General features: G+C 37.4%; 1 protein-coding gene across 1 annotated transcript in view; it reads left to right on the top strand.

Moving 5' to 3' along the window:
• PRKCA (protein kinase C alpha) overlaps positions 1-24,524 on the top strand; it is a 211,135-nt gene that overhangs the window by 88,739 nt on the left and 97,872 nt on the right. The window contains exon 3 of the mRNA XM_032209981.1: positions 22,943-23,025. Within this exon, the coding sequence (XP_032065872.1) occupies positions 22,943-23,025 (83 nt within the window). The remainder of the gene's footprint in view (positions 1-22,942; positions 23,026-24,524) is intronic.

Raw genomic sequence — 24,524 nt, 5'->3', positions numbered from 1 at the left:
AAACTTATCTGGAAAATGTCAAATAAGGGAAGGAATTTTTAGATATCAATTTTTGAATTAATTTGTTCACTCAGTTTGTTTTAAGGTCCAACTAAATGTGCAGGATATAAAGCTGTAAATGGCTTAAATAATTATTTTAAAGATTAATTTCTTACAAGCTATGCAATATTGTATACCTATTAATTACTAGGATACTTTAAAGATATATCTTGGATATCCTAATTATGGAAGAGTTACAGGGGAGGACTATTACTGTCAAAGGCTGTTTTTGGCAAAGAATGCAAGAGGATTTGCTTCCAGTCCAGTACAGATGTGGAGATCCTGGGCCCGGGATGGCAAACCTATGGCACGTGTGCCACAGGTGGCACGCAGAGCCATTTGTCAGGGCACGTGAGGCGTTGCCCTGTCAGCTGGCCAGCACACATGCACGCGCTGGCCAGATGAATTAAGCCATTTTAAAGCCATTTTCCGCCCTCCCCAGGCTCCTATAAAGCCTCTGGAGGCCCTCCAAAGGCTTCAGGAGCTTCTCTGAAGCCTCTGGAGTGCAAAAAAAAATGGCCCTATGGGCAAACTGGAAGTTCGGGAACAGACTTCCAATTTCTTGTAGGGATGGTTTAAGCCCTCTGGAGGCTTCCGGGACCTTCAGGAGGCTTCCCTGAAGCCTCCCGAGGACTAAAAACGCTCCCCCCTTTGCTCCCCCCTTATTGCACGTGAGTCAAAAAAAGTTCGCCATCGCTGTCCTAGGCAAAAGCAAAAAAAAACCAAACCCCCATGAGTTTAGTGTTTCTGGTCCAATGTAAGTTGTATTTGATTCTAAGTTTAATTAGTATTATTTATGGGGTATTTTTGCTGTGACATATAGGATACAAATAGCTGTTTCATATTTTAATATCCAACTCTGCTTCTTATTTACGTTTCTATTATGGATTTTAAAAATCTCTTAGCTGTCTTTCATAGCCCCTTTTCAGACAAAATAGAAGTGTAAATGATTCATGAGTGACGATGTTGGGAATTATAAACATGTCTGGAACTTTAAGCATTACAGTCTGAAGGTGTATGAAAGTCTGCAGTGTATGTATTTGGAAGAAAGAATATGCGTGGGTTGAGATGAGTGGGAGATAGCTTCTGATTTTGGTATATGTTTGTAGGAGAGGGGAAAAATACCTATTATGAGTAGAGGTGATTCCTCAGATGATACTTTTACGGTAGCCTATAAGAAAAGAAATGCATTCAGTAGCCAAAAAAATAAAACTTTTTTCAGCCATCATAATGAGATGTAGAAATAAAGGCTTAACTACCTAATAAAAAGCATTAGTTTTAGATTAAAGATGCTATGATTTAGATTTTGATAAAGAGGGATAGTACTGTTCATTTAGAAAATATCTGCAGAGAAGTCGTATCTATGTCTACTGTATATAGTTCTTAAATGTAAAATAGGTTTCCACAGCCAAAGAATGTAAACAGTCTGAAAGCAATTCCTATTAAATGCATATAATAATCATATGGGGTTATAATTAGGGGTTTTTCTTTATGATTGGCCCCTACTTTAAGCAGCTTAAGGGCAGCAGTAGATGGACAATGGAGGCATAAATCAGAAATGTGCATCTATTACATGTCACCCCTATGCCTACAAATAGTTTATGGAGGGTGCTGTGTGATTGGCAGGATAGTAATTGAATTGGGCTGCCAGTCAAGTCGGTTTTCATATCCAAAAAATCAGAGATAACAGAAGGAGAAAGGAGCCTGAAACTACCCATAGTTGAACTACCCATAGGTAGTAGTTTAATGGGTCCTCTGGCTTCAAAGGCTTACTTACAAAGGCATATATGTAGCATACTTGTCATTGTTATTATTATTGCTGTGGTTCGTTACACAGTCAGCAAGATGCTTAAACTGGATTTGGCATTTTTCTCCACCCATTAGGACCTGGGATAGGCAGTTGTTGTTTGATTGTATTAAAAGTATCATCATGGGATGTAAGCTATTCCAAGTAAAGCTGCCTTTTGCAGTTGATTGATAGTGATTTTGTCAATGCTGATTATTATGGTTCATTACAAAGACTGGATTTGGCATTTTTATCCACCTAGGGAAACCTTCCTAAGGACTTGGGATTGGCAGATGTTGATATTATTATTTCTTTAAATGTTTCAATTTGATAGAAGTGTTCTATTAAAGCACTGTTTATCAACCTTGGCAACTTTAAAAAGTATGGACTTCAATTCCAAGAGCTTGGTTCTTTATTATGATTATTTCCCAAATTGAAAACATGTGTCTATATGAGATTTTTTTTTAAAAAAATGCATTCTAGAAATAACATGTCAGTATTTATGTAAAGATAAATTAGTAAATCTCCCTATTATGGTGCTCTTAAAGAGCCACTGAGAAAAACATAGGAGGTTAAATGTTTCATTCATACTAGATTTGATGGCTGGTGAAATGCTATAAGAAGAGGCTTGCTGATTGCTTTAACATAATTCATAGTGGGCAAACAATAACTAGCCTTTTTTTAATTGCCTAGTGATAACTATGGCAGTACATGGAAATTTACCATAAATAGGATGCATTCTTTGATGTCTGACTCATTACTTTCAGACTTTCTTATGGGAGTGTACAGTGGATATTTTAGTCAACAAGATATGAAGGATGTTTTCTGTGTAAAAGCCTTTAAATTAACTGATGTAGGATTAACATTGTTTTAGTTTTTCCCTCCTTTCATCCTGGTCCAAATGTGTAAATAATTTTGAATTGGATGTTATAATGATGCCTTGTTTACCTAAAAAAGAGCTATGGTGAATCATTATAAATATAGATGACATACTCCATTTATAAAATTATTTCAGGTAGAGGATTAGTTTAATTCAGTGTTTCCCAACCTTGGCAACTTGAAGATGTCCGGACTTCAACTCCCAGAATTCCCCAGCCAGCGAATGCGAATGCTGGCTGGGGAATTCTGGGAGTTGAAGTCCGGACATCTTCAAGTTGCCAAGGTTGGGAAACACTGGTTTAATTCAATTTATCATAGCATAGTGGGTTGATAAGGAATAAAGCACTGCGTTAGTATTATGACATTCTTGTCCATTAGTACTGTTTATTCAAAGCCTCAGATTTCTATGTAATAAATCATTTGTGTGCTGAAAATAGAAAGAAAGTTTATTCAAATAATACTGAGCAAGTTTAAATCAAATACAGAGACATCCTCAGAATAGCTGTGAATCTATGGTTTTAGCCTGCACTTGCTAATAGATAAGTTCTGGGAATGTCTTTTAAGTTTACATTACTCAAACTAAATGGACTTCATTTGCAATGATAGAAATTAAATATGTGAAAAATGCTTAGCTTAGAATTGTTTCAAATGAGAACATCACGCAACATCCTGTTTTGAGTTTCATATATTTCAAAAAGGATGGGAGCAGAGAACCTCTGTTTCGGCAGGTATATAACCATGCCAGTCCCTGACACAGCATCTTCCTTCCCAATTCCCCCCTCCCTCCATTCTTATGAAAAGGAATTTTAAAGAGGAAAATAATAAATATTTCCACCTTGAATGCAATGAATGCTGTCCACTAGAGTTTGTTGCTGTAGACCCAAAGAAATTATTAAATGAATTAGCAAAGACAGTGTGTTCACTTTTGTTTCTGGAATTAAGATAATAGTATTATTTCTTTAAGTAAGCAAATTGTGCATGAGCTTCTTAATAACATCTTAGCATCATGCTAATTGTGCCTCACCAAAATATTTTCCAGTACTTTCTTTCAGGGCAATTACACATACATCATCCTCTCCCCAAACCAGGCTGGTTTCTTTTCTGATTAGCCATGATTGCTGATATTGTTGCTCCTATTTTGTAGGAGAAAAAGAATTATAAAATAAAATGCAGCTTATCTGCTGGTAACAAAAATTCTGGTGGAAACACATCCCTAATATTTGGGGTTGTGTGAAAACTGACAATGCTTGGCCTCGGTATAGCATCTCTTCTTCAAGGCTTTGTAAATTGTTACTAACAATTGATTTCCTGCAAGTAAAAGATATACATGCCAAGATGTGACATCTATGTTGAACTTAAATGACTCTGATAAGTACCTTGTCGTGTTGGGCATTTTATTCATAAGAGATGGCATCAGGATATAGTTGTTAATTAATATTGAAATGATTGATTCTCTGTAAGATTTCGCTTGCACAATCAGAAAAAAGAAGAGTCTTTTCTACTGACTATCCTTTTATTAATCATAATTATTGCAGTTTATTGTAATACAGCTAATGTGCTACTTCTCTTTCCCTTTTTATGGCAAAAAATAGCATTAGGATACTTTTTTATATTAATTGAATTATATCAGAAACTATATTTATTTTCCTGTTCCATCATTGGTTTTGCATATCTGTATCCAAAATAATATTTGTTGAAGTTAGGTTATAAATAAATAAGTAATGTTTTCATCTTGTTAATTTATGCTGCATAATTCTACAGCAGTGCATGCATTTAATTTAATACTAAACATCACCAAACCCAGTATTTTTATTTGCATGTTTGGTTGATCAAATGGTAAGTGTTTTTAGTCATTTATGGTAAAGATTTACTATATCTATATTGGTATTTGGGAGATTACTTAAATGAGCCTCTCAAAAGAACTTACATAAGACAAAATATATACGGTAACTTTCTTCACCATTATGAACTAACTCTGCAAGAAACATTAGTGTACACGATTCTTTATTTTTCATTGTGCCTCAGAATACACTTCTAAACCAGCCAGTCATACATTTAAATATAATTTATAGCTCTATTTTGTAATGCACATTTTCATACTGCTTCTGTTTCAGCAAACTGTATTTCCTACTCACTAGTGAACAGTGTTGTAGTAAAATATTAACAGTAGGTAGGATAATAGAAAGATACATAACTCTAAGCTGAAGTGTGCAAATTTTTAAGAACAAGGAAACAGTATTACAATAGTCCTCTATATTATACTTTTCATTTAGCAAAAAATCAAAGCAGTAATTGTAGTAATCAAAACGTGGACTAAAGAGAATGAAATAGTAAAACCTGATGAAAACAAAGGTTTTAAAACATTTTTAAAAGACCAGAGCAGTTGTCAAAGGACGACCTAGGTAAATTTCTTTTGAATTTTCACCAAAAGCGCTCCCCAATGGCTACTAGCCTGGTTTCTGTGGGAAGGGTGTGGTGCCAGATGGTTCTACTGCAGAGAATACCTGCGACACTTCCAGCTTGAGGAACATCAGCAGGGACCTTTCTGGAATTAGGAGGACATCTTCTCACAAGCAATAAGTCAAACTCAGCCTAGATCAGGGCTGTCAAACTCCCTGCCCGCGGGGCGGATGCGTCATGTGCTGGCCACGTCCATGTCCGGTTTAACAAAGGGAGAAAAAGTCCCAATACGTCATATGAGACCGCCGTGATGGTGTGAATTTAACACCCCTGGCCTAGATGGAAGTGTTCCAAGCTTATATATTAATAGTACCATCTTGAAAATGACATGGTGATTCACTTGCAATATCTTCAGCCCATGTGTCCTATCATGTGCCAGATGAGGAGATCTGCTGAGTAATGATGCAGCTCTGGTTGCATTTTTTTTTTACTTGCTCTCAAGAGACAAACCATTGTTCAAAAGGTTTCATTTGCTTCCATGCTCTGCTTTAGTTGAGTCTCCATTATGCACTAGCATCACCCAATCAGAAGTGACCAGTCAGGTGGAGACTGGCTATTTTCAAAGATTTTTCCCTATGCTTCAAAGGAAATTGAATGACTGACACTTCCTTGCAGTTTCTCCCATCCTATGATAAAAAATTGTGGTTTTCTACTTGGTCTCAGTACAATTGTATACTGTCAATTTATTTAATCAATTTATATAACCATGTCAACAAGATGGAATGCCTATCCATGACCAACATATATATGTGTACATAATTTTGAATTGAATATCTTTCTCCAATAAGTTTCTTGCAGTTTACTCTGCATTTCTAAATTTCAGTTCAACTCCAAAGGCTACATCAGGAATTCTCTTTTTTATTATTTTATTTCATGCAATAAATGGAGCTCTATTAGATTCACTACAGAGTTGCACTGTATGGTTTCCATTGTGAATGACCTGCAGTGGCACTTCAGCTGTTGCATTACTTTATCCTGTTTTCCCTCTTCACATCTCAGAAGATGATTTTGCAAGGTTTTGCTTTAAAACAAACTCCAATCCCCATGACATCCAACCTTAAAGAACTGTTGTTTGTTCGTGGCTTCTTCTCACACATAAAATAGATTTGCTCTGCTTAAGCCAGGGTTTCTCAACCTTAGCAACTTGAAGATGTCCGGACTTCAACTCCCAGAATTCCCCAGCCAGCATTCGCTGGCTGGGGAATTCTGGGAGTTGAAGTCCAGACATCTTCAAGTTGCCAAGGTTGGGAAACACTGGCTTAAGTGATGGTGGACTACATTTCTTTCACATCCAGGCAGACTAATCCTTGATTAAGATGAGTGCAGTTTTCTGAACTGAAATGTCAGATTATTTAGCAGGAGAGGTTTCTGTTCTGTCTTACCATGTGCAAGAAGAATGGAGAAAAGAAGAAGGAAACATCCGTTTGCTGGGGCTTATTTGCCAAATCATCAGTTCTCATTAGATGTGAACTGGGCTTCTGCTTCTTCTGAGTAGAACTGAGAATTGGACTGAGAAGCCAGTATAATGGCCGAGGAAAAAAGAGAATCTGCCTTGTAAACAGAACAGTGAATGATTAAAACATAGGCAGTTTTATTTTAATTCTTATTTGCTCTTCAATAACAGAGGGTATGACCACCATAGTGCTCTCAAGTATTGATGGTTTGACATATTGCCTTTCAAATATGATATGGTGTGGGTTAAATGAGCATACCAGGACATTAAATATAAAGGGAACATTTTAGGTAGAGACAGTATATTTCATGCATTTTGGAACATGCAAACTTTCTCAGTAATATAGCAGGCAAATTTCAGGTTGGACACCGTATAAGGAATAAAAAATATACTCTTAGGGTTATAATGTACAAAATTGAGGAGTGAACACACTGGAAATACTTTGTCCAGTTCTAGCAGTGGTGGGTTCCTACCAGTTCGGCCAAACCTGTAGGGGTTTGGCGGCCTGAGTTGCTGGAACTGGCAACGACCCAGGGCTGCCACGCCCCCAAACCAGTTCTCTGGGCAGTGTGGGCACCGCTGCCATCTTGTTTTTCAGTTCTGTGCATGCACAGAACAATTGTAATTGCATTTATGGGCAAATGCACATGCCCTGAACTGAAAGTAAGTTCTAGGCATCCCGCCTCAAAATGGAAATCATAGAATTGGAAGAGATTCCGAAAACAGGACCTACACACCTCCCCTATAAAGATTCGGGTGAAACATAACATTTGGAGCTTAGTCTTGGGGGAGAAAAAGCAAATGCAGTTGAGGGATAATTAAATACAAATAAAGTAAACCAGGATATGAAGAAAGTAGAAAGTGTGAAATTCTCTCTTTCTGAAAATGCCCAAACCTGTAATTCATCTATGAATGATGGATGAAGGCGATCAGAAAATGAGAAAGTCCAGACAAGGGAGGAGGCTTTGCTTCATGTGATGAATTTCCCCTGAGTATAACTGCAAGAACTAACCAAACCAGAAAAATAAATCAGCCGAGAAGCAGCAATTAGTATAAATAAAACTTGAATTCTTGAGTAAATAGTCTTTACTCAAGCTATCTACATTTGTATTTGAGAGACTAATTGCCTCAGATGAAGGCGATGAGAGTTTAATATTAATGTTATTATTTAATTAATTGTATAATTAGAATTTTAGAAAATATTAACTTTAATATTTAATAATAGTGTATTTTTCTTTACACGTGGTCTCTTTTTATTGATATGATAAGTGAACAGTACTTCTATACAATGGTGGGACTCAGCCAGTTCGCACCACTTCGGGAGAACTGGTTGTTAACTTTCTGAGCAGTTTGGTGAACTGATTGTTGGAAGAAATCATTAGGGCAGAGAACCAGTTGTTAAATTACTTGAATCCCACCACTGCTTCTATAAAGACAGAACTCTCCATGTTGAAGGAGTATGTCCATTCTCCCTCAGCCAGTTGATTTATTTCTGTGTGCTGACAGTGCACATTTATTTATTTATACGATTTATTTACTCAACCAACAGCCATTTTATAGCAACTCTGTGGGTTCCCAAAAAGAAATTCCAACTCACCCTTTTCTCTACAATTGGAGCATTAAAGAAAGAAACACCATGTGGCATGACTGGGATTAGTGTGGTGTATGGGTGTGAATGATATCTCCATTTTCAGCCTTTCACTCACAGGACATCTTTTTTTCCCCATAATGTTTCATTGAGACTTATTATAATATAAAAGAGGATGGAAATAAAGATTTTTTTTTAAAAAAAGAGGAGGTGCAAGATTTAACAAAAAGGAAAAGAGAAAAAAAGAATTGACTTCCCACTCTTTCCAACAGCATAAAACATTAATGTCCCAGAATAACAGACAGGCCATTTTTTTACTGGAAACCCTCTCATACATCGAACTTCTGATGCATTCCAGTTTATGTTTTTATTTATGCGAGGAGCCTTCCAAGATGTTATTTGAAATAATTACCTTCCCTTTATATTTATTTTTAAGTGAAATGTCAATATGCTACAATCACAATAAATAAAATTATGGTTAATCAAGCCATGGGATTATCATTGCTAAACAGACAGAAAGAACGGAGAAACGATATAAGACTGGGTAACTTGAATGGAGATGAGTTTGTGTGTGTATTCTAGTGGTAAAGATTACTGTCCCCTGCCAGTTTTAGCTTTTACTGATTTACTAATTAAGAATAAATTTTCCTATTGAAATGTCGTCATGCCTACTGCTGTAGGAGTAAAAGTGTTCTCAATTAGAAAACTGGAGGTGTTTGCCTGGAGAAAGGAAAAACTCAGAAGCTAAAGATGAGGCAAATTATTCAAGGCTGGAACCCTTTTGTTTTTTGCTTTAAAAAAATATCCTGTGGAGGAATGGTTATAAAAGACTTACTGAATAAATGACAAAGTTTGAATTTCAGACGGGAACTACGGTAATTTAATGAAAGCAACCATTTTAATTAAACTGAGGATGTTGGACTGAGAAGCAGGTGCCACAGTGTGCACTGTACCCCTAGATGTTGGCTTTGCCCCAACTTGATTTTAAATAAAAATAACTACTATAATAACTTTATAATAAAGTTATAATAACTTTAAAATAACTTTAAATAACTTTAAATAAAAATAACAATTGAAGGCACCAGAGCAAATATGGGTCTTAGATGCTGCCAGTGCAACAACCTCTCAGTTATGTCCCTGTTCCTCCTGGTTGGTGAAGCCTAATAATATGGGTATTATTAAATGGATGTGCAGCCTTCCCAAACCTGATGCTTTACAGATGCATATGAACTATACTGCTCACAATTCCATGGCCATCCTTCCTTTGATCAGACTGACTGAGAATTCTAAGAGTAATTGTCCAGCACAAGGAGCACACACGCCCTTCTCTGCAAGCAGAATGTTTAAGCATTCTTCTCAGCTGCTTAAGGGTTTAGTTTAACAGATTTTTTTTTCTATTTAGTTATATATTTGTTTCTTGGAGTCTACTACTTTATTTGCTGTTTAGCTTTCTCTTGTAGTTGTAAAAGTAAATATTCTGCAGAAAGAAAAAAATCTGTGATACTACTTTGCTTTTGAAACAGTTCTGTATTGCACACCTTGTGAATAAATAGATGTAACCTCCAGTTTTCAGTCTCTGGTGGTGGTGGAATATGGAGCTTTGCTTTTGTTCATTTTAGTATTGCTGGTTTTACCAATAAAGAGCCGTGGTGGTGCAGTAGTTAGAATGTAGTATTGCAGGATAATTCTGCTGACTAACAATTGCCAGCTGTTGGGCAGTTTGATTCTCACCGCCTATTCAATTTTCACCGGCTCAAGGCTGATTCAGCCCTCCATCTTTCCAAGGTCGATAAACTGAAGACTCAGATTGTTGGGGGCAATATGCCGACATTGTAAGCCACTTAGAGAGGGATGTAAAACATTATGGGGCAGTATATAAGTCAAAGTGCTATTGGTATTGCTAAAAGAGATTATATTTGTAGCTCAGAGTAGACATGAGGGTCGTTGGTGCTCTCTTGATTGTTTTCTTGCAGATACTTCATTACCCAAAGTAAGTAGGCAGGTAATCGTCAGCTGTGATAATGTTACCTAGTTTGGGGAATGAAACATCTGCGAAAAAACAACCAAACAAAGAGTGCTCATTTTATTATGATCATTTAAGGGATATTTTATCACTTTTGTCCTATAAAGCAGGGGTTCCTAACCCCCAGTCCGTGGCACACCAGAAACTGGGCCACCCAAATGAGTCCACACACATGCAGGATGTAGGCAGCACACAAAACCATGCCCCCTCTGGTCCCTGGCACCCAAAAAGTATTTTTTTTTATAAAGTAAACCTATAATCCATTATAGAAATGATACATTTGGCACTGAAATTCTCAGAGGAGAAAATGTAAATGATTGCCTCTCGGTAGATTCAGTGCGCCATTCCTTTGATGGATTCTTATATATATATTTGTATTTTTGTTGGCTCAGGAAAATTATTTTATGGAAGATGTTTACTTAAAACAGACTCATAAATGAATGGTTTCTTAGAAGTTTTGAGGAGTAGCTTTAGTATCAGCCGAAGAGGGTTGCTATTGTTCTTAATATCCAAATAGAAAGGATCTATTATCATGTGTGAAAACTTAGTCAAATGAGATTGGCCTGTTTGCACAATACACTTACTTGAGTCATCTTAAGGGGTACTGGAATTCAAGTAGTTAACCCAATCAGTTAACACCCAGGAGTCTAAAAATGAATGGGGGGGGGCTAAAATTACTCAATGAACTAACTTTTCTTGCAAACTATTTACTGGAAGGTTAATTTAGTTTATGACCTAAGAAGCCTTATGAAAATAGGAGTAGGAAGTGCCATCAGAGTCCCTTACATTATTTACTATATTTATCCAAATGGAAGATTGTTCCCCCGCTCCCAAAAATGTGAAGTGAGACAAATTCTGGAGTGCTGATCTTCTTTGTCAACTTAGGGGAGCTGACTACAGATGAAACAAGGAAAGTGGGACAGAAAAAAAGTAATTGATTACTTGTAAAATAAAATACCTTTATCACAAAACTCATTCATAGGCACCTGCGCCTACAACCATTCTTACTTAGTTACCCAGACAACTCTCACAAATAAAATCACACAAGTATGCCTACCTCTTTTTCCCTGTTTGCAGCAAATGCTGCAAAAACAAAGGGTAAATTATGATGGATGGATGGAAGGAAGGAAGGAAGGAAGGAAGGAAGGAAGGAAGGAAAAGAATCTCTAAACATAAAGGATCAAAATCCAGAGCAATTCTCAGGTCACAGCTTTAAAGACAGACAAATCTCAGCAGAAATATTTATAGTCACGTGCACCTCTATTTCATCTTGATATTCTATGCTTCTCTGTAAAAATATAAAACCAGCCCCAATTCTATATTCCTACTTGGGGTTAATCAAACAATTCTTCTGTTTGGGTGAATGAAGTTCAGAATGGAGGAAAAGAGACCAGTTGTAAGTCCCATTCATTTTAAATGTATTTTATATATTGTTGCATTAAATAAAGAGAACTCTGTGCCTTGTGGCTTATTGGAGCTGAGGCATAATTTATCTGTGTCTGTATGTTTGCTGTGCACACACAGAGCTGTATGTGTTACTTTTGGCCTTCCAGCAATAGTTCTGCAACCTTCCCATGCAATGTTTTGAGCATGAGAATTATTTAAGCCTGTGTGACCTTCTTGACTGTAGCTTGGCATTTCAGATGTGCCAGCTGCTGCTGCTGATGGTGCTTAATCAAGTCTGTGAAGGAGACTCTCTTCCCTTGAGAGACAGAAGCTTTCTGAATAATATGCGTGGTAGCTAAAAAAACTTCAGATTTAGTTTTGGCTTTTTGGATAGTTTTTTTTTTTAATTATCTCCATAGTTTTAATATTTTTCTATTTGTCTTTTTATAATCTCTAATACACCCAGACTCGCATTATCAGGAAGAATGCTAGCACAAAAATTTAATACACAAATAAATACCTTTACTTGTCAAGCAGAAATGTGTATTACAACCATCGCATTAAAGAGGTGGGATTTCAATGTCCTTCCTTCACCAGGTAAAGAAAATCAAGAAGTCAGGAGAGCCGTGCTAATAAAATTGCCATTCTTTTATAAGTATGCCTTTCTTTTTTAGTCTTTCCCTTAGCTTTCCACATTCTACAGCAGCCAGAGCTAAAGCATGAATCACAGAAAATGTATAGAAATGTATTATTTTAAGGTAAAAGACCTTGCAATAAAATGCTGGGTTATTAATGTACTCATCTCATATGATCTTGGAGAATGACTAACAAAATGGACCCCCTAACCTAGCAAAATACTATTATTCTGGCTTTTCTTTTTTTATATACTAAGCAGACAGAAATGTAACAGCTGCCTTGGGGGGAAAGAGTGCGAGCAATTCTGCCTGTAAATGAGATGCATTCCTCCTAATAATGTGGAGCTTCCTGACCTTCTGACCTTCAGATCCAGTTGAACCGGAGTTCCTGTGGTGGCTATTTCCTTCTGCAAGGTAGCCAGATATTCACAACTCCACCTGTGTTTGGGGGGAGCAAACCTCCCATCAGACACTTTCAGGTTCTTTCCGTGAGCTGGGAATTTTTGACCAATTTTCAAAATGCACTTTGGTGGTCAGGATTAGTTTCCGACTTTCTTTTAACAAAGATGGAAAAAGACAAAGAAATCAAAGATTTGCAATATTGTCTTTGAAAGTCCATGGATATTCTCAGACATACAGGCCATAGTTGTCCCAAAGGTGCTTTTTTAAAAGAGGCAACTGGACTTTCTGGTTCTTCTTTGAAGATGTTTCACTTCTCATCCAAGAAGCTTCTTCAGCTCTTACTGGATGGTGGAGAATGGAAGAATTGATACTCCTTGCAGACAGCTGGTCATTTGCATTCTTTCTCCTGCTGAAAGAATGCAAATGTCCAACTGTCTGCAAGGAGTATCAATCCTTCCATTCCTCACCATCCAGTCGGAGCTGGAGAAGCGAAACATCATCAAAGAAAAACCAGAAAGTCCAGTTGCCTCTTGAAAAAAACACCTTTGAGATTGTCTTTGAAAGTGAGATTGGAAAAAGGCTTCTATTATCTATAATTACATCTGTGAATAAAGGTAACAAAACTCTTCATAGACTAATAATAGTATTACAAGGGATTTGCCTAGGAATAGAAGAGAAGCCATAGATATTCTGGTATGCATATACACCTTCCTTTTTAAAATTAAATAATAGAGAAGAATTGGTTCTAATAAGGAATCAGGTTATATTTTCACACAAGTAATCCTCATTTAGTCGCCACAATTGGTTCTAACGACTCAGCAGTTAAATGAAATGGTTGCTAAGTGAACACATGACTCAGAAAGAAGCTGCGAAGATTATTGGTTGCTGCCATGTCATTCAGACAAATTTCTGTCATAGTGTCCTTGCTTGACCCATTCCCTCCCCCCATTTTTTGCCCCCTGGAAGGGCAGAGGATGTCTTTAAACATATTATCTATTCCCCAGCTGCTTTTCACCACAGTGCAGGTATTCCTAAAATGTGCCAACTGCATGTTTACAAGCTCAGGTTTATAACCTTAATTAGTTGATTAGAGCCCTCCTAGACTCCAGCAGTTGCCTGAAACTGACAAGACCTTAATCAGTTTCAAACTGAAGACTTTCTTGCCCTTAAATGCCAGCATTTGTCAAACAATGGATTTTTTATTACTTTTTATTGCCCTTTTCTTTCTGAATAGTGCTACCTTAAGCTGCTGCCAAATGAGAAGTGCCCTTCATGTATGAACATCAACCTATTCAATGTATTTCCTTTAGCATTAAGACAATTAGACCATTTATTGCCCAAGATGTCTTCTATGGAATTTCATTTCTATTTCTTGCCATAAATCAGGGAACCCTTTGAATCTTCAAAAATTCTGAGTCAGAAAAGATGGATAAAAATCCAAAGGAATAATAATAGCAACAGCACTTAGACTTATATACCGCTTTACAGCCCACTCTAAGTGGTTTATAGAGTCAGCCTATTGCCCCCAACAATCTGGGTCCTCATTTTACCGACCTTGGAAGGATGAAAGCCTGAGTCAACCTTGAGCAGTCAGAATCGAACTGCCAAACTGCTGGCAGTTGCTGCTGGTTCACTCATGCGTGTGTGTATGCAGTTCAATTAAAATTGTCTCAAACACAAGATAGCAATGGCAGCGACCGGGGAACCGGTTCGGGGGGGTGGCAGGCCTGGGTTGCTGCCGGTTCCAGTGACCCAGGCTGCCATACCACTACTGGGTTCAACCGGTAGGAACCCACCACTGGATCAGTCCCAGGTGTTAAACTACTTAACCTTAAAAGCCAATTTAAGATCTCTGTCTAGGGACAATCCAACACTAAGTTACATCCCTGAGTGGGCTGTGAAGTACTTTTTATGGAAATGGAATTAGGCTGCATTGCAGTTATTCTCTTTGTTCTCTGAAGCTCTCTTGCATTTTATATACATTTTATATTGTTAGAAATATAAGACAGTTAATGTCAAAACAGTTTTCTTTCTGTCACTCTTCCTCATCTTGTTATTTGCTCTTGCTTGGTATCTATTTAATCATCTTCTGAACCATCTATTGATTCCTTTCCTAATGTACACATATGTGTCACGACAGAAAGAATTCTCATCTCTTCCTTTTATGGGTCATGCACAAGCCATATCAAGTAAAATGGTGTGAACTCCAAATAGATAAGGAATAGTTTTCATGTAAGAGACAGCGAATAACACTTCTCTGTCTCTCAGCATTTGTTGAATACCAGATGGAGATATCTATCTTCGCTGTTTGCAAAGCAGGGCTCAGCATTTGAAACAACCAGGGCACACTAAATACTGTATGTTTTCATTCAAGGCCAACAATTCTAGTTGGTTAATTACAGTCCCAAGAATTATTTCAGCAAGTGAAATAATTCCACCCTCCTGGGATTGATATGGTTTTTGCCTTCAGTGCACCATAAATAATGAAATAAACAGGGAAAATAATATTAGTTGAGAGTACAACGAAGAGAAAATGTATGTGGACAGTTAAGGTATTTCAGATTGAAATTTGCAGGCTACCTGCTCCATTTCTTTTCTCCTTCAAGTCCTTCCCTCTGCTCACTGCTAGTTCTAGAAAATGGCTTGGTTTACATTTGTGAATTCTGTCTAAGGCTGCAGTCCAAACAAGTAGCTCAGCATAGATTCCATTAGCATCATTAAGAACTGAAACAATGTTGTGAGTTGAATACCTTTGTTCTTAATGAACCCTGTCTTAAGTTGTTGCCCTGGTTTGCCATTGCCTTTTTTGTGACTTCCCAGCAGAGCTTACAACCTGGATATATTTTGCAACTCTACCATTCAAGTACCAGTCTGGCTCAACCCAATTTCGTTTCTGAGCCCAGACAAAGATGGCCAGTGTGAAAATGTGCATGCCTTAGTAATTAGGACAACAGCAGCTTAAGAGGGTAAGGGAAATACATTAGGAAGGCTAACTTAGGCCCCTATTTGTCAGCAACTTACGTTATAAAGTCCCTATGAACATGAATGAATGCAGTTAGAGCAGTGTGTTGTTGGATTGCTTCTGATGTGCATAAAAAGAACACAAGGTCTGGAAACTGGTACAGTAAATACTTGGTGTTTACTAAATCTGTTGATTAAATAAAATGCTTTGATATTAAACAGATTGTGTTTTCAAATTAGAATTAGAGGGATCTGATCTAAAAACTTGTCTATTTCAAGTAATGAATAGTTCGAGGGAAATATGTGTAATTTCAAAACACATAACAGTTGATTATTTCCATAAACCCAACACTGCTTCCTTCCACCTGTGGTAATTCTTCCCTTAAAGAAAATATGTTTAAGTTAGATTTTACGGTAAGAAATTATTGTGAATCTCTAAAGTAGCTCTGGTCAGAATATTGAGTTTTCCTAATTGATGCCATGGTCCTGGTTTAATTATGTGTGGTTTTTTATTTATTTAAATTATGTATGTAGTCATCTGTCTCACAACAGCTTACTCTGGACAACTCACAAGAAATTTGAACCAAAATCAAAATGCACCAGATGTACCTGTAAAATAGTAGTGATAATAATAAGAGAAGGAACTGGAGAAGATAACAAAATACAAAGATCAGCAAATAGAAATAGAACGACTATGGAAAAAGTAAGCAAATATAGTACCAATAGTAATAGGTACCTTGGGTACAATCACAAAATAATTGGAGCACCACTTGAACATCATTGACATTGATCACCATCGGTCCACTTGAACATCATTGACATTGATCACCATCAGTCTATTGCAAAAGACAAGAACAGTTTACATCAGGGGTGTCAAACTCAAGGCCTGTGGGCTGGATCCGGCCTGTTGGGTGCTTAGTTCTGGCCTGCGGGACTGCCCTGGAAACAATGAAGTACTGGCCTGTGGTGCCACTGCCAGTGAAAATGGAGATTGGGAGGGCTGCATGCAGTCCTCCAGAGCTCCGTTTTCACTAGCAGAGGGTTGCAGGAGATCATTGCAGCCAAAAATAGAGCTCGGGAGCCTGTTTCCATTGGCAGAGCACATGGGCACCCACAGGTGCCCCCAACATGAGTGATGTTGAAGTGGCCATGCCCACCTCATCCCCCTGAGGTCAAACACAACCCTTATGCGGCCCTCAATGAAATTGAGTTTGACACCCCTGGTTTAAATCCTGTGGCAATACCTCCAACGCCATGAAACATCCACACCTGCCTATCCCAGGTTCTTGAGAAGGGCTTAATAGGTGAACAAAAATGCCCAATCCAGTCTGAACATCTGGCTGACTATGTGATTAACCACATATACAATATATCTGAATCTTAAAGTAATCCAGTTTTGAACAGCACAAAGAGAGCTGGTTTAACCTGCCGGGCATCCAAGTACCTGAGGGAATATTTGGGTTTTTAATGATTTAGGAAAGCCCAAAACTGAGGCCATCCATACCTGTGGGGGATGCTGTCCATAATGCAACCTTTTCTCTGTAGAGATTTCTTAAGAAGAGAAAGGAATTTGACAGCATAGCAACTTTCATTATTTTGGAAGTGGGGACTTATTTTTTCCCATAGATTCTGTCCCCAAAGTCTAAACCTGTTTACTCAGCATAGCATTAATTAATTCAATGGACTTAATCCCAGTTTAGCAAGCATACAATGCCTTTAAACTGTTTGTATTGTCTGTTTGTCTTTGTCTCACTTTTTGTAATTTCCCCTCCCTTGGCTTTGTTCAGCCACCCTGAGTCCCTTCGGGGAATAGGGCGGCCTACAAATTGAATAAAATCCAAATCCAAATCCAATTCTTAAACTGTTTTTGCTACGCCTAGAAATTGTTTGCTTTTCTCATCTTGAATTAAGACTTCCTTGGCCAACGAAATGGGGGGGGTATGTATGTACTTTTTAACTTTTACTCCCCTGCCATCTTCCCCCTACTTTCTTATTTTGTTTTGTTTTCAAAAGCTGGCCAGCCTAATGAACTATAAGCCCATTTTAGCAGCAAAAACCTCTCTTGGCATCAGGCTGCCCAATTGACCAGTGTCATCATATGAGAACCAGGAGGCATACTTTCTGTGACGCAGTGCCTACCATAGGGAAAAGCCTACCCCACTTCACAAAAATGTGGATGGATATGAAGTTCCGGTTTTGAAGTCTGACACTTTCCCCTGCAGTCATGTGATTGCATTTTGAGTGCTTAGCAATTGGCCTGCTTTTACAGCCATTGGCAGCATCTCATAGTCATTTCGCCATGAATGTTTTGTCTTTTTTACCAGAACTGGCATTTACTCTGGTTTCTGGCAAAAAATGCCCACTGCAGACAATGGATTCACTTAATGACTGTGGCATTTGCTTAACAACCGCTACAAAAAATGTCATAAAATTGGGTCAATCGTATGGGTGCCTCATCTTACAAACATCAAGATATATGATAGAAATTCTGGGCTCCATTGCAATCATAAATCAAAGACTACCTTTTTTTGGGGGGGGGGATATTAAAATTCCTCCCTCAGTTCTTGAGCTACAGACATTGCTAGACAAAATGTGGCAAATCACCTCTGCCACATGCTCTGCCACGTGCCCCCTTCACCCCGGCCCTCCAGCCACAGCCAGTTCACAGCTGGCATTCAGACTTAGCTGGCCCTCTTACGGTGCTCCTCCACTGAACCCGTCCATCTCTGTCCCCCCATTGCGGGTGATTCACAGAGAGAGAACTGTAGTTGGGTGAATCGCCCCAAGGAACAAGCAGACGTGCCTCCCAGCAGCCAATCTGGGCTTCAAGGATGGATATGTTTGTTTCACATTCTATCTTGTTCAGCCCTTCTGTTTTAGACCTTTGGGGTATAAGTGGCATGCACTACTGCAGTTGTATGAATATAATGAAGAGGCTAGCTCTGTTATGCAAATAAGGAGAACAATTTGTGATCTTACCTCAGTCATACTCTTTCTAGTATAATACAGGATTATTGCCACAAAAACCTGAAACTCTTCTTTAAAAAAAAAATCAGATTAACTTACATAAACATGATGCATGAGGTTTAAGCAGGTCATTTGCTAGCCAGACCTGTTCTCTTTCCACCTTAAATAAACGTTTGCTTCCTTGTTGGATTAAGCTTTTTAGTTTTCATTAAGCATGCACAATTATATTTATTGGCAGCTAAAACTGTACATAGATTTAATTACTTGAAATGTCCGTGATACAAGATTTTGTTTTTGCATTAATGACATAAATAGTATGTTTTCACTGTGATTGTCATCCATCTCATAAGTATAAAAGTGAATCTTTAAATTTGATGCATGAGTTTTTTTCTTTTCTGTGTGAACAATATATATTTTTGTAATACGTTTCTGAAAAGAAGTAAGAATGTATTTTGATAGTGCATGGGGTCTGATCTTTATTTTAATTGATGGATCTTTTCAAAGTAAGACAACTGGAAATAATAGCAAGGATTGAAATCAATCAGGTGCTCGTTGTGCGTTGAATTTAGAAATTATTGGGTAAAAATATTATTCATTATACTTTGATCAATCAAGTTAATACTTTAGCAGTCCTTCTTACATCTTGAATTTGCAGAATAAAATGCTACTGCTTTGCAGAGGTTCAATATTGGGCTGGGAATGGCTTTTTACAAATCAGTTCAAAAGGTCTTTTCTTCCATCCTCTTTTTCCTCTAAAAGGGACTGTTGGAGAAGACCTTCAAATTGTATGTAAGAAAGTTCTGAATATGACAATATGATTGATTTCATGATAGGCAACAATATTACTTTTAGTTTGCTGTATGTTGTGCTATTCTACCTAGAGGGATATGCTAAAATGATTTTTTGGGGTTTGTTTACTTGGAGTGAAGAATAGTTTCATACTGGGTATTTCTACTGATCTTGGACTTAATTTTAGGAAACACTGTTCTCTTCTTTCAGTAATAGGTAGCTGAGATTGGATGATTTTGAAAAAGGTTAAGCAGCGTTAGGATGAGAGACCTCTAGGAAATACAAGTACTTTTGGCTGAATGGGAAACTACTTTCCCCCTTGCAGGTGGCACTGAATAACAACAACCAAAACTATAGCAACAAGAAACTGCCTCCACAAGGACACGTCCATATGGTTAATAGAGGTTTCCCTGCAATTTTCAAGTCAGAATTAATGATGTGACCATTTTCTTTAATAATGTATATTTTGCTTAAGACATCTCTTTTTTTGAAAAGAAACCACCCTTATTATAAATTTCATACTTAATTTGGTTCAGCTCTTGATTATCTTTTTTTGTTTGCCTCTTAAAAAGAAATGTAAAAATACCTTGCCAACAAAGGAACTATGGAAAACCTGAGAGCATAGTTGCTGAAATTCTCTATCTATCTATCTATCTATCTATCTATCTATCTATCTATCTATCTATCTATCTATCAATCATCTATACTATCTATCCATCCATCCATCCATCCATCCATCCATCCATCCATCCATCCATCCATCCATCCATCCATCTACAGTATCTGTCTCTCTGTCTGTCCATCAATCCATCCATCCACCCAAGCACCCACCTCCTCCTGGATCCTGCCAACCAGAATAATTAGACTGACGGGACCCACAGCATGCTTCTTTTGCCACCACAAGTGGTACAGCCCAACCCCCCGTAACCAGAGATGGTCCCTCAAGTAACCTGGATCCATGCCATGAAAAGCTTCAAAGATGATCACCAACACCTTGAATTGCACCTGGAAGCAGACTGGTAATCAATGCAGCTCACGGATCAGTGGTATTACAGGGGCCATTCTTGGGGGGCCCAAAACTACCAATGCTGCCACACTCTGCACCAGCTGTAGCTTCCAAATGCTATTCAAGGACAGCCCCGTGTAGAGCACATTACAGTAGTCCAGCTGTGAGATGACTAGGGACTGAATGATTGAGCACAGGAAGTCCTGGTGGGTCCAGGAAAGGCCGCAAGTGGTGCTCAACATGAAGTTGCGCAAAGGCTCTCCTAGCTACAACTGCCACCTGTTCCTTGAACAGGAGTTGCGAATCCAGGAGAACCCTCAATTTATCTATCTGGGTCTTTTGGGGGCAGTGCCATCTCATCCAGAGTTAAAGATGGCAAAGTCCTTGTGTACCAAAAGTTATTTGGTCTTACCAGGATTCAGTCAAAATTTATTGTCCCCCACAGCCTCCAGGTATCGCAAAAGGGTGGCCACAGTATCACTTGGGTCACCAAAAGTGGAAATATAGAGTTGAGTGCATTAATCAAGAAAATCATTAGACTTGGAGTGGGTGGGAAATCATTTTTCTCCTCACTGAGTAATACTTCATTCCACAATGAGTAGGAACAGAAACAAGATTCTTGTTATTCTGGAATCTCAAGAGTTTAAGGCTAGAATGTGACCTGGAGAGAATAATGCGAATATTGTTTTCATTTACAATTGTTTATTTCTGGAATGACTTTATTGTGGAGAGAGTAAAACACATTAAGTAAGCATTCTCGTGGGATAAATAAAGTGGAAATAATTTACCAGATGAGCAAAATTAATAAAGAAAACAATTCAGATAGCATGTTCTTCATGAAGTGTTGATCTGTTCTGTCGTCTTAGCTTTCTACTTACAACCAACAACATTGTCCTGCAGTAAACATTATCTCACTTTTTCAAGCAAAATGAAATGCCTCAGCCCATGCTTAACATATATTGAAATAAAATTGTATATATTCATTTTATGCAAGATTGCTTCTAAGGAAAAATATATAAATGGCAACTAGGAGAGGGATGTGTAAAGTACTCACCCAAGAGATTTTATGTTGAGTTAGCATCCAGCTACACATAGAATGGTACTCCTTATATTTTTTTGCTACTACTAATTCCAATAGTAATGTTTAATTGTGTTAGGTAAGCTCCCTGTTGGGAGAGCGAGTACGTTCAACGAAGCATTGTGAGAGTTGTGTTGGAGAACACACAAACCAGCATACAGAGACACTGCAGTTTAAATAGACTTTTACTTTCGTTGAAATAAAGGTATCAGAGTCCATCAAACAGTCCAAGTCATACACGGATAAGACAGTCAGTCATCAACGTCTTTCAGTTAAGGGATAATCCAATTAATATAGTCCAGTATCATATAATTAGTCCGGTACACAAAGTTTGCTAACAGTTGTGAAACTTACGATAACTCACGGCACTCAGATCAGATCAGCATCTAACAAACAGAGAGAGAACTAACCGTCGTTAGAACCGTTATAATTATATTCCTAACAAATTGTGTACCGACCTTGAATATAGAAATGATTTACATCATTTTGTTTAGTGACTGTTTAGAGTTACAACTTACATCAATCTGTTTAGTGACGGTTCAAAGTTACAGCGGCACTGAAAAAAATGACTTATGACTGTTTTTCACAGTTAGGGACCATTGCAATATCCCTGTGGCCATGTGATCAAAATTCAAATGCTTGGCAACTGACTCATATTTATGATGGTTGCAGTGTTCCGGTGGTCATGGGATCAGCTCTTGTGACTTCCTGACAAGCAAAGTCAATGGGGAAGCCAGATTCACTTAACATACAGGTTGCCAACTTATCAGTTGGAGTGATTTCCTTAATGGTGGCAAGAAAAGTCATAACATGGGGTAAAATTCACTCAACAAGTGTCTTGCTTAGAAAGAGAAATGTTAAGCTCAATTGTGGTTGTATGTCAAAGATTTACCTGTATGCTATTAGATTAGTTCTTCAATGAGGAGCAGCCAGTAGCCTAGTTAAAATTCCAAAGGCAAAAAATAAAGGTAAATTCCAATGTGGCCTAGATAGATGTCTGCTTCTTCTCCTCAACACTTCCACCCACATTAGATGAGTTTGGGGTGAAAGCTACACATGAGGCGAATTCCATTCTGCCAACTCTGTTCCAAGAGCATGAGGACACATTTGGACTCCACTTAATCATATCATGATCATGTAAAATTGCTGATTAATTGAGTAGCAAGTTTCATAATCCTTTCTGTTAGACCCTCTGAAGAAGCTAAGTAAGAACTACAGAATCCATGAGCATTTGTTACATTATTCCCATATGGGATAAAGGAATAGTAAACAGTTACATGAATAGAAAAGTAGATGGTGAAGATTGGTCCATGATTTGAATGCTTGTCAAAGAATTTCACAGGACATATAAGTATCAGTTTTATTGTCATTGTACTCAAATACAACGAAATTGTATTCGTTGACATATCATTGTGTCACACTAATTTCCATGCATATAAACTGACTAGATTTGTTAACATGATTAAAAAAAATATTTCTTCTCTTTTTAGTTTGCTGTTTTGTGGTTCACAAGAGGTGCCATGAATTCGTTACATTTTCTTGTCCTGGAGCTGACAAGGGACCTGACACTGATGTAAGTACATTGGATTTTTATTATTTCATTCATTTTGCTGCATTAATTGTTTTGAAAAGTCATTGGAACATTAGAATATCTTAATTTGATCTTTTCTACATTGTGCCTTATAGATATGTTTTCTTTGCCACTGGATAACTCTGCAAATTAGGGACAGGTACTAGCAAGTAATGATGGAAACAAACAGACAAACAAAAATAAGGATACAGAATGTAGAAAAAAGGATGCACAAAGGTACTTCCTGGAATTTTCCTGGAAAGAGCTTCTAACAGATGTAGATCTCATCAGCAATAGCATGTTTTCTTTTAATAGCAACTTTTATTTCTATTTAATTACCTGTAGCAGCTTTATCATGTATTTATGTTTCTGGAATGCCTGATATAGTAAATGGAGGCAATTTTGTCAAGTATAGGGAGTAAGTTACTCTATGACAATATGCTCTGTACTAAATGTATAAGAACTAGTTAGTCATATCACACTAAGCTGTATTACGGCATGCTTTGGTTTGGCCTAGCATGAAACATAAAGTTATGCATTATTTTGGGCAAATTATAATTTGCAGTAAAATAAAAAGACAAGTTGAATCCCTAGAAATACATTAAGTGTCCAAACTCCATTATTTTGTAGCCTCTTCAAACATAATTGTAAAAAATTCTTAGTATGATTTCCCATTACAGTGCTGTTGTTTTTTATTTGAAGCTTATGATAATATAAAATACAAATAGAAACTGGTAATAAGGGAATAGGGGAGGGAAAAGTAATGAGAAGGGAATGCAAGATAAAGGGGAAAGAAAAAAATGATTTTTGATTGTAGTAAAATGCAAAACACAGTTACAACTTCAACTTTTTGCTTACACATTGAGTATATATATATTAACCATTTTTCCAACTAATCTAATCATCAAAACCTGAAATCAAGTTTCATTTTTCCCCTGTTTCATAAAATCCAGAAGCAATTTTCAATAGAAATAAAGCTAGATATATCTTCTCTTTAATTAAAAAGTTAATTTTGCTATCTCTGGCAACTGCATCACTTTTTCCATCCATTGTTTCATTGAGGGAATCAATTGTAGCATTGTAAGGGTAGAAACTCAGGCAGAGTGAGGTCCTATACTGGTGTGGACACAAACAAAACATAAAGAAGTGATATTGGTTTTAGAGAAGGCTCCTGATAGATTGCCTCCTCCTTGGATAACCAAGAAGCACATCATAGAACCAATCAATCCAGAGTTCCCACTTGATGCTCTTGTTGCATGCTTTATACAGCTATGTGATCCTCTACATTAATAAATAAATAATAATAATAATTTGAACCTGGTCATTTGATACCAACCTAATGATGCATAATCAGTGAATCAATGGATTGTACAAATTGGAAGTGGATACCACAAATTAAATATATACTATTTTTTATACAGAGCAGTTGCTTTCATATATAATAATGGCTTTTCATTTCAATGCATGTATAAGTGACTTTCCTAAAACAAGAAATAGCAGTA

The sequence above is a fragment of the Thamnophis elegans genome, chromosome 2, assembly GCF_009769535.1.
Source record: "Thamnophis elegans isolate rThaEle1 chromosome 2, rThaEle1.pri, whole genome shotgun sequence".
NCBI lineage: Eukaryota > Metazoa > Chordata > Lepidosauria > Squamata > Colubridae > Thamnophis > Thamnophis elegans.
This window is presented reverse-complemented; position numbering and strand designations above follow the sequence as displayed.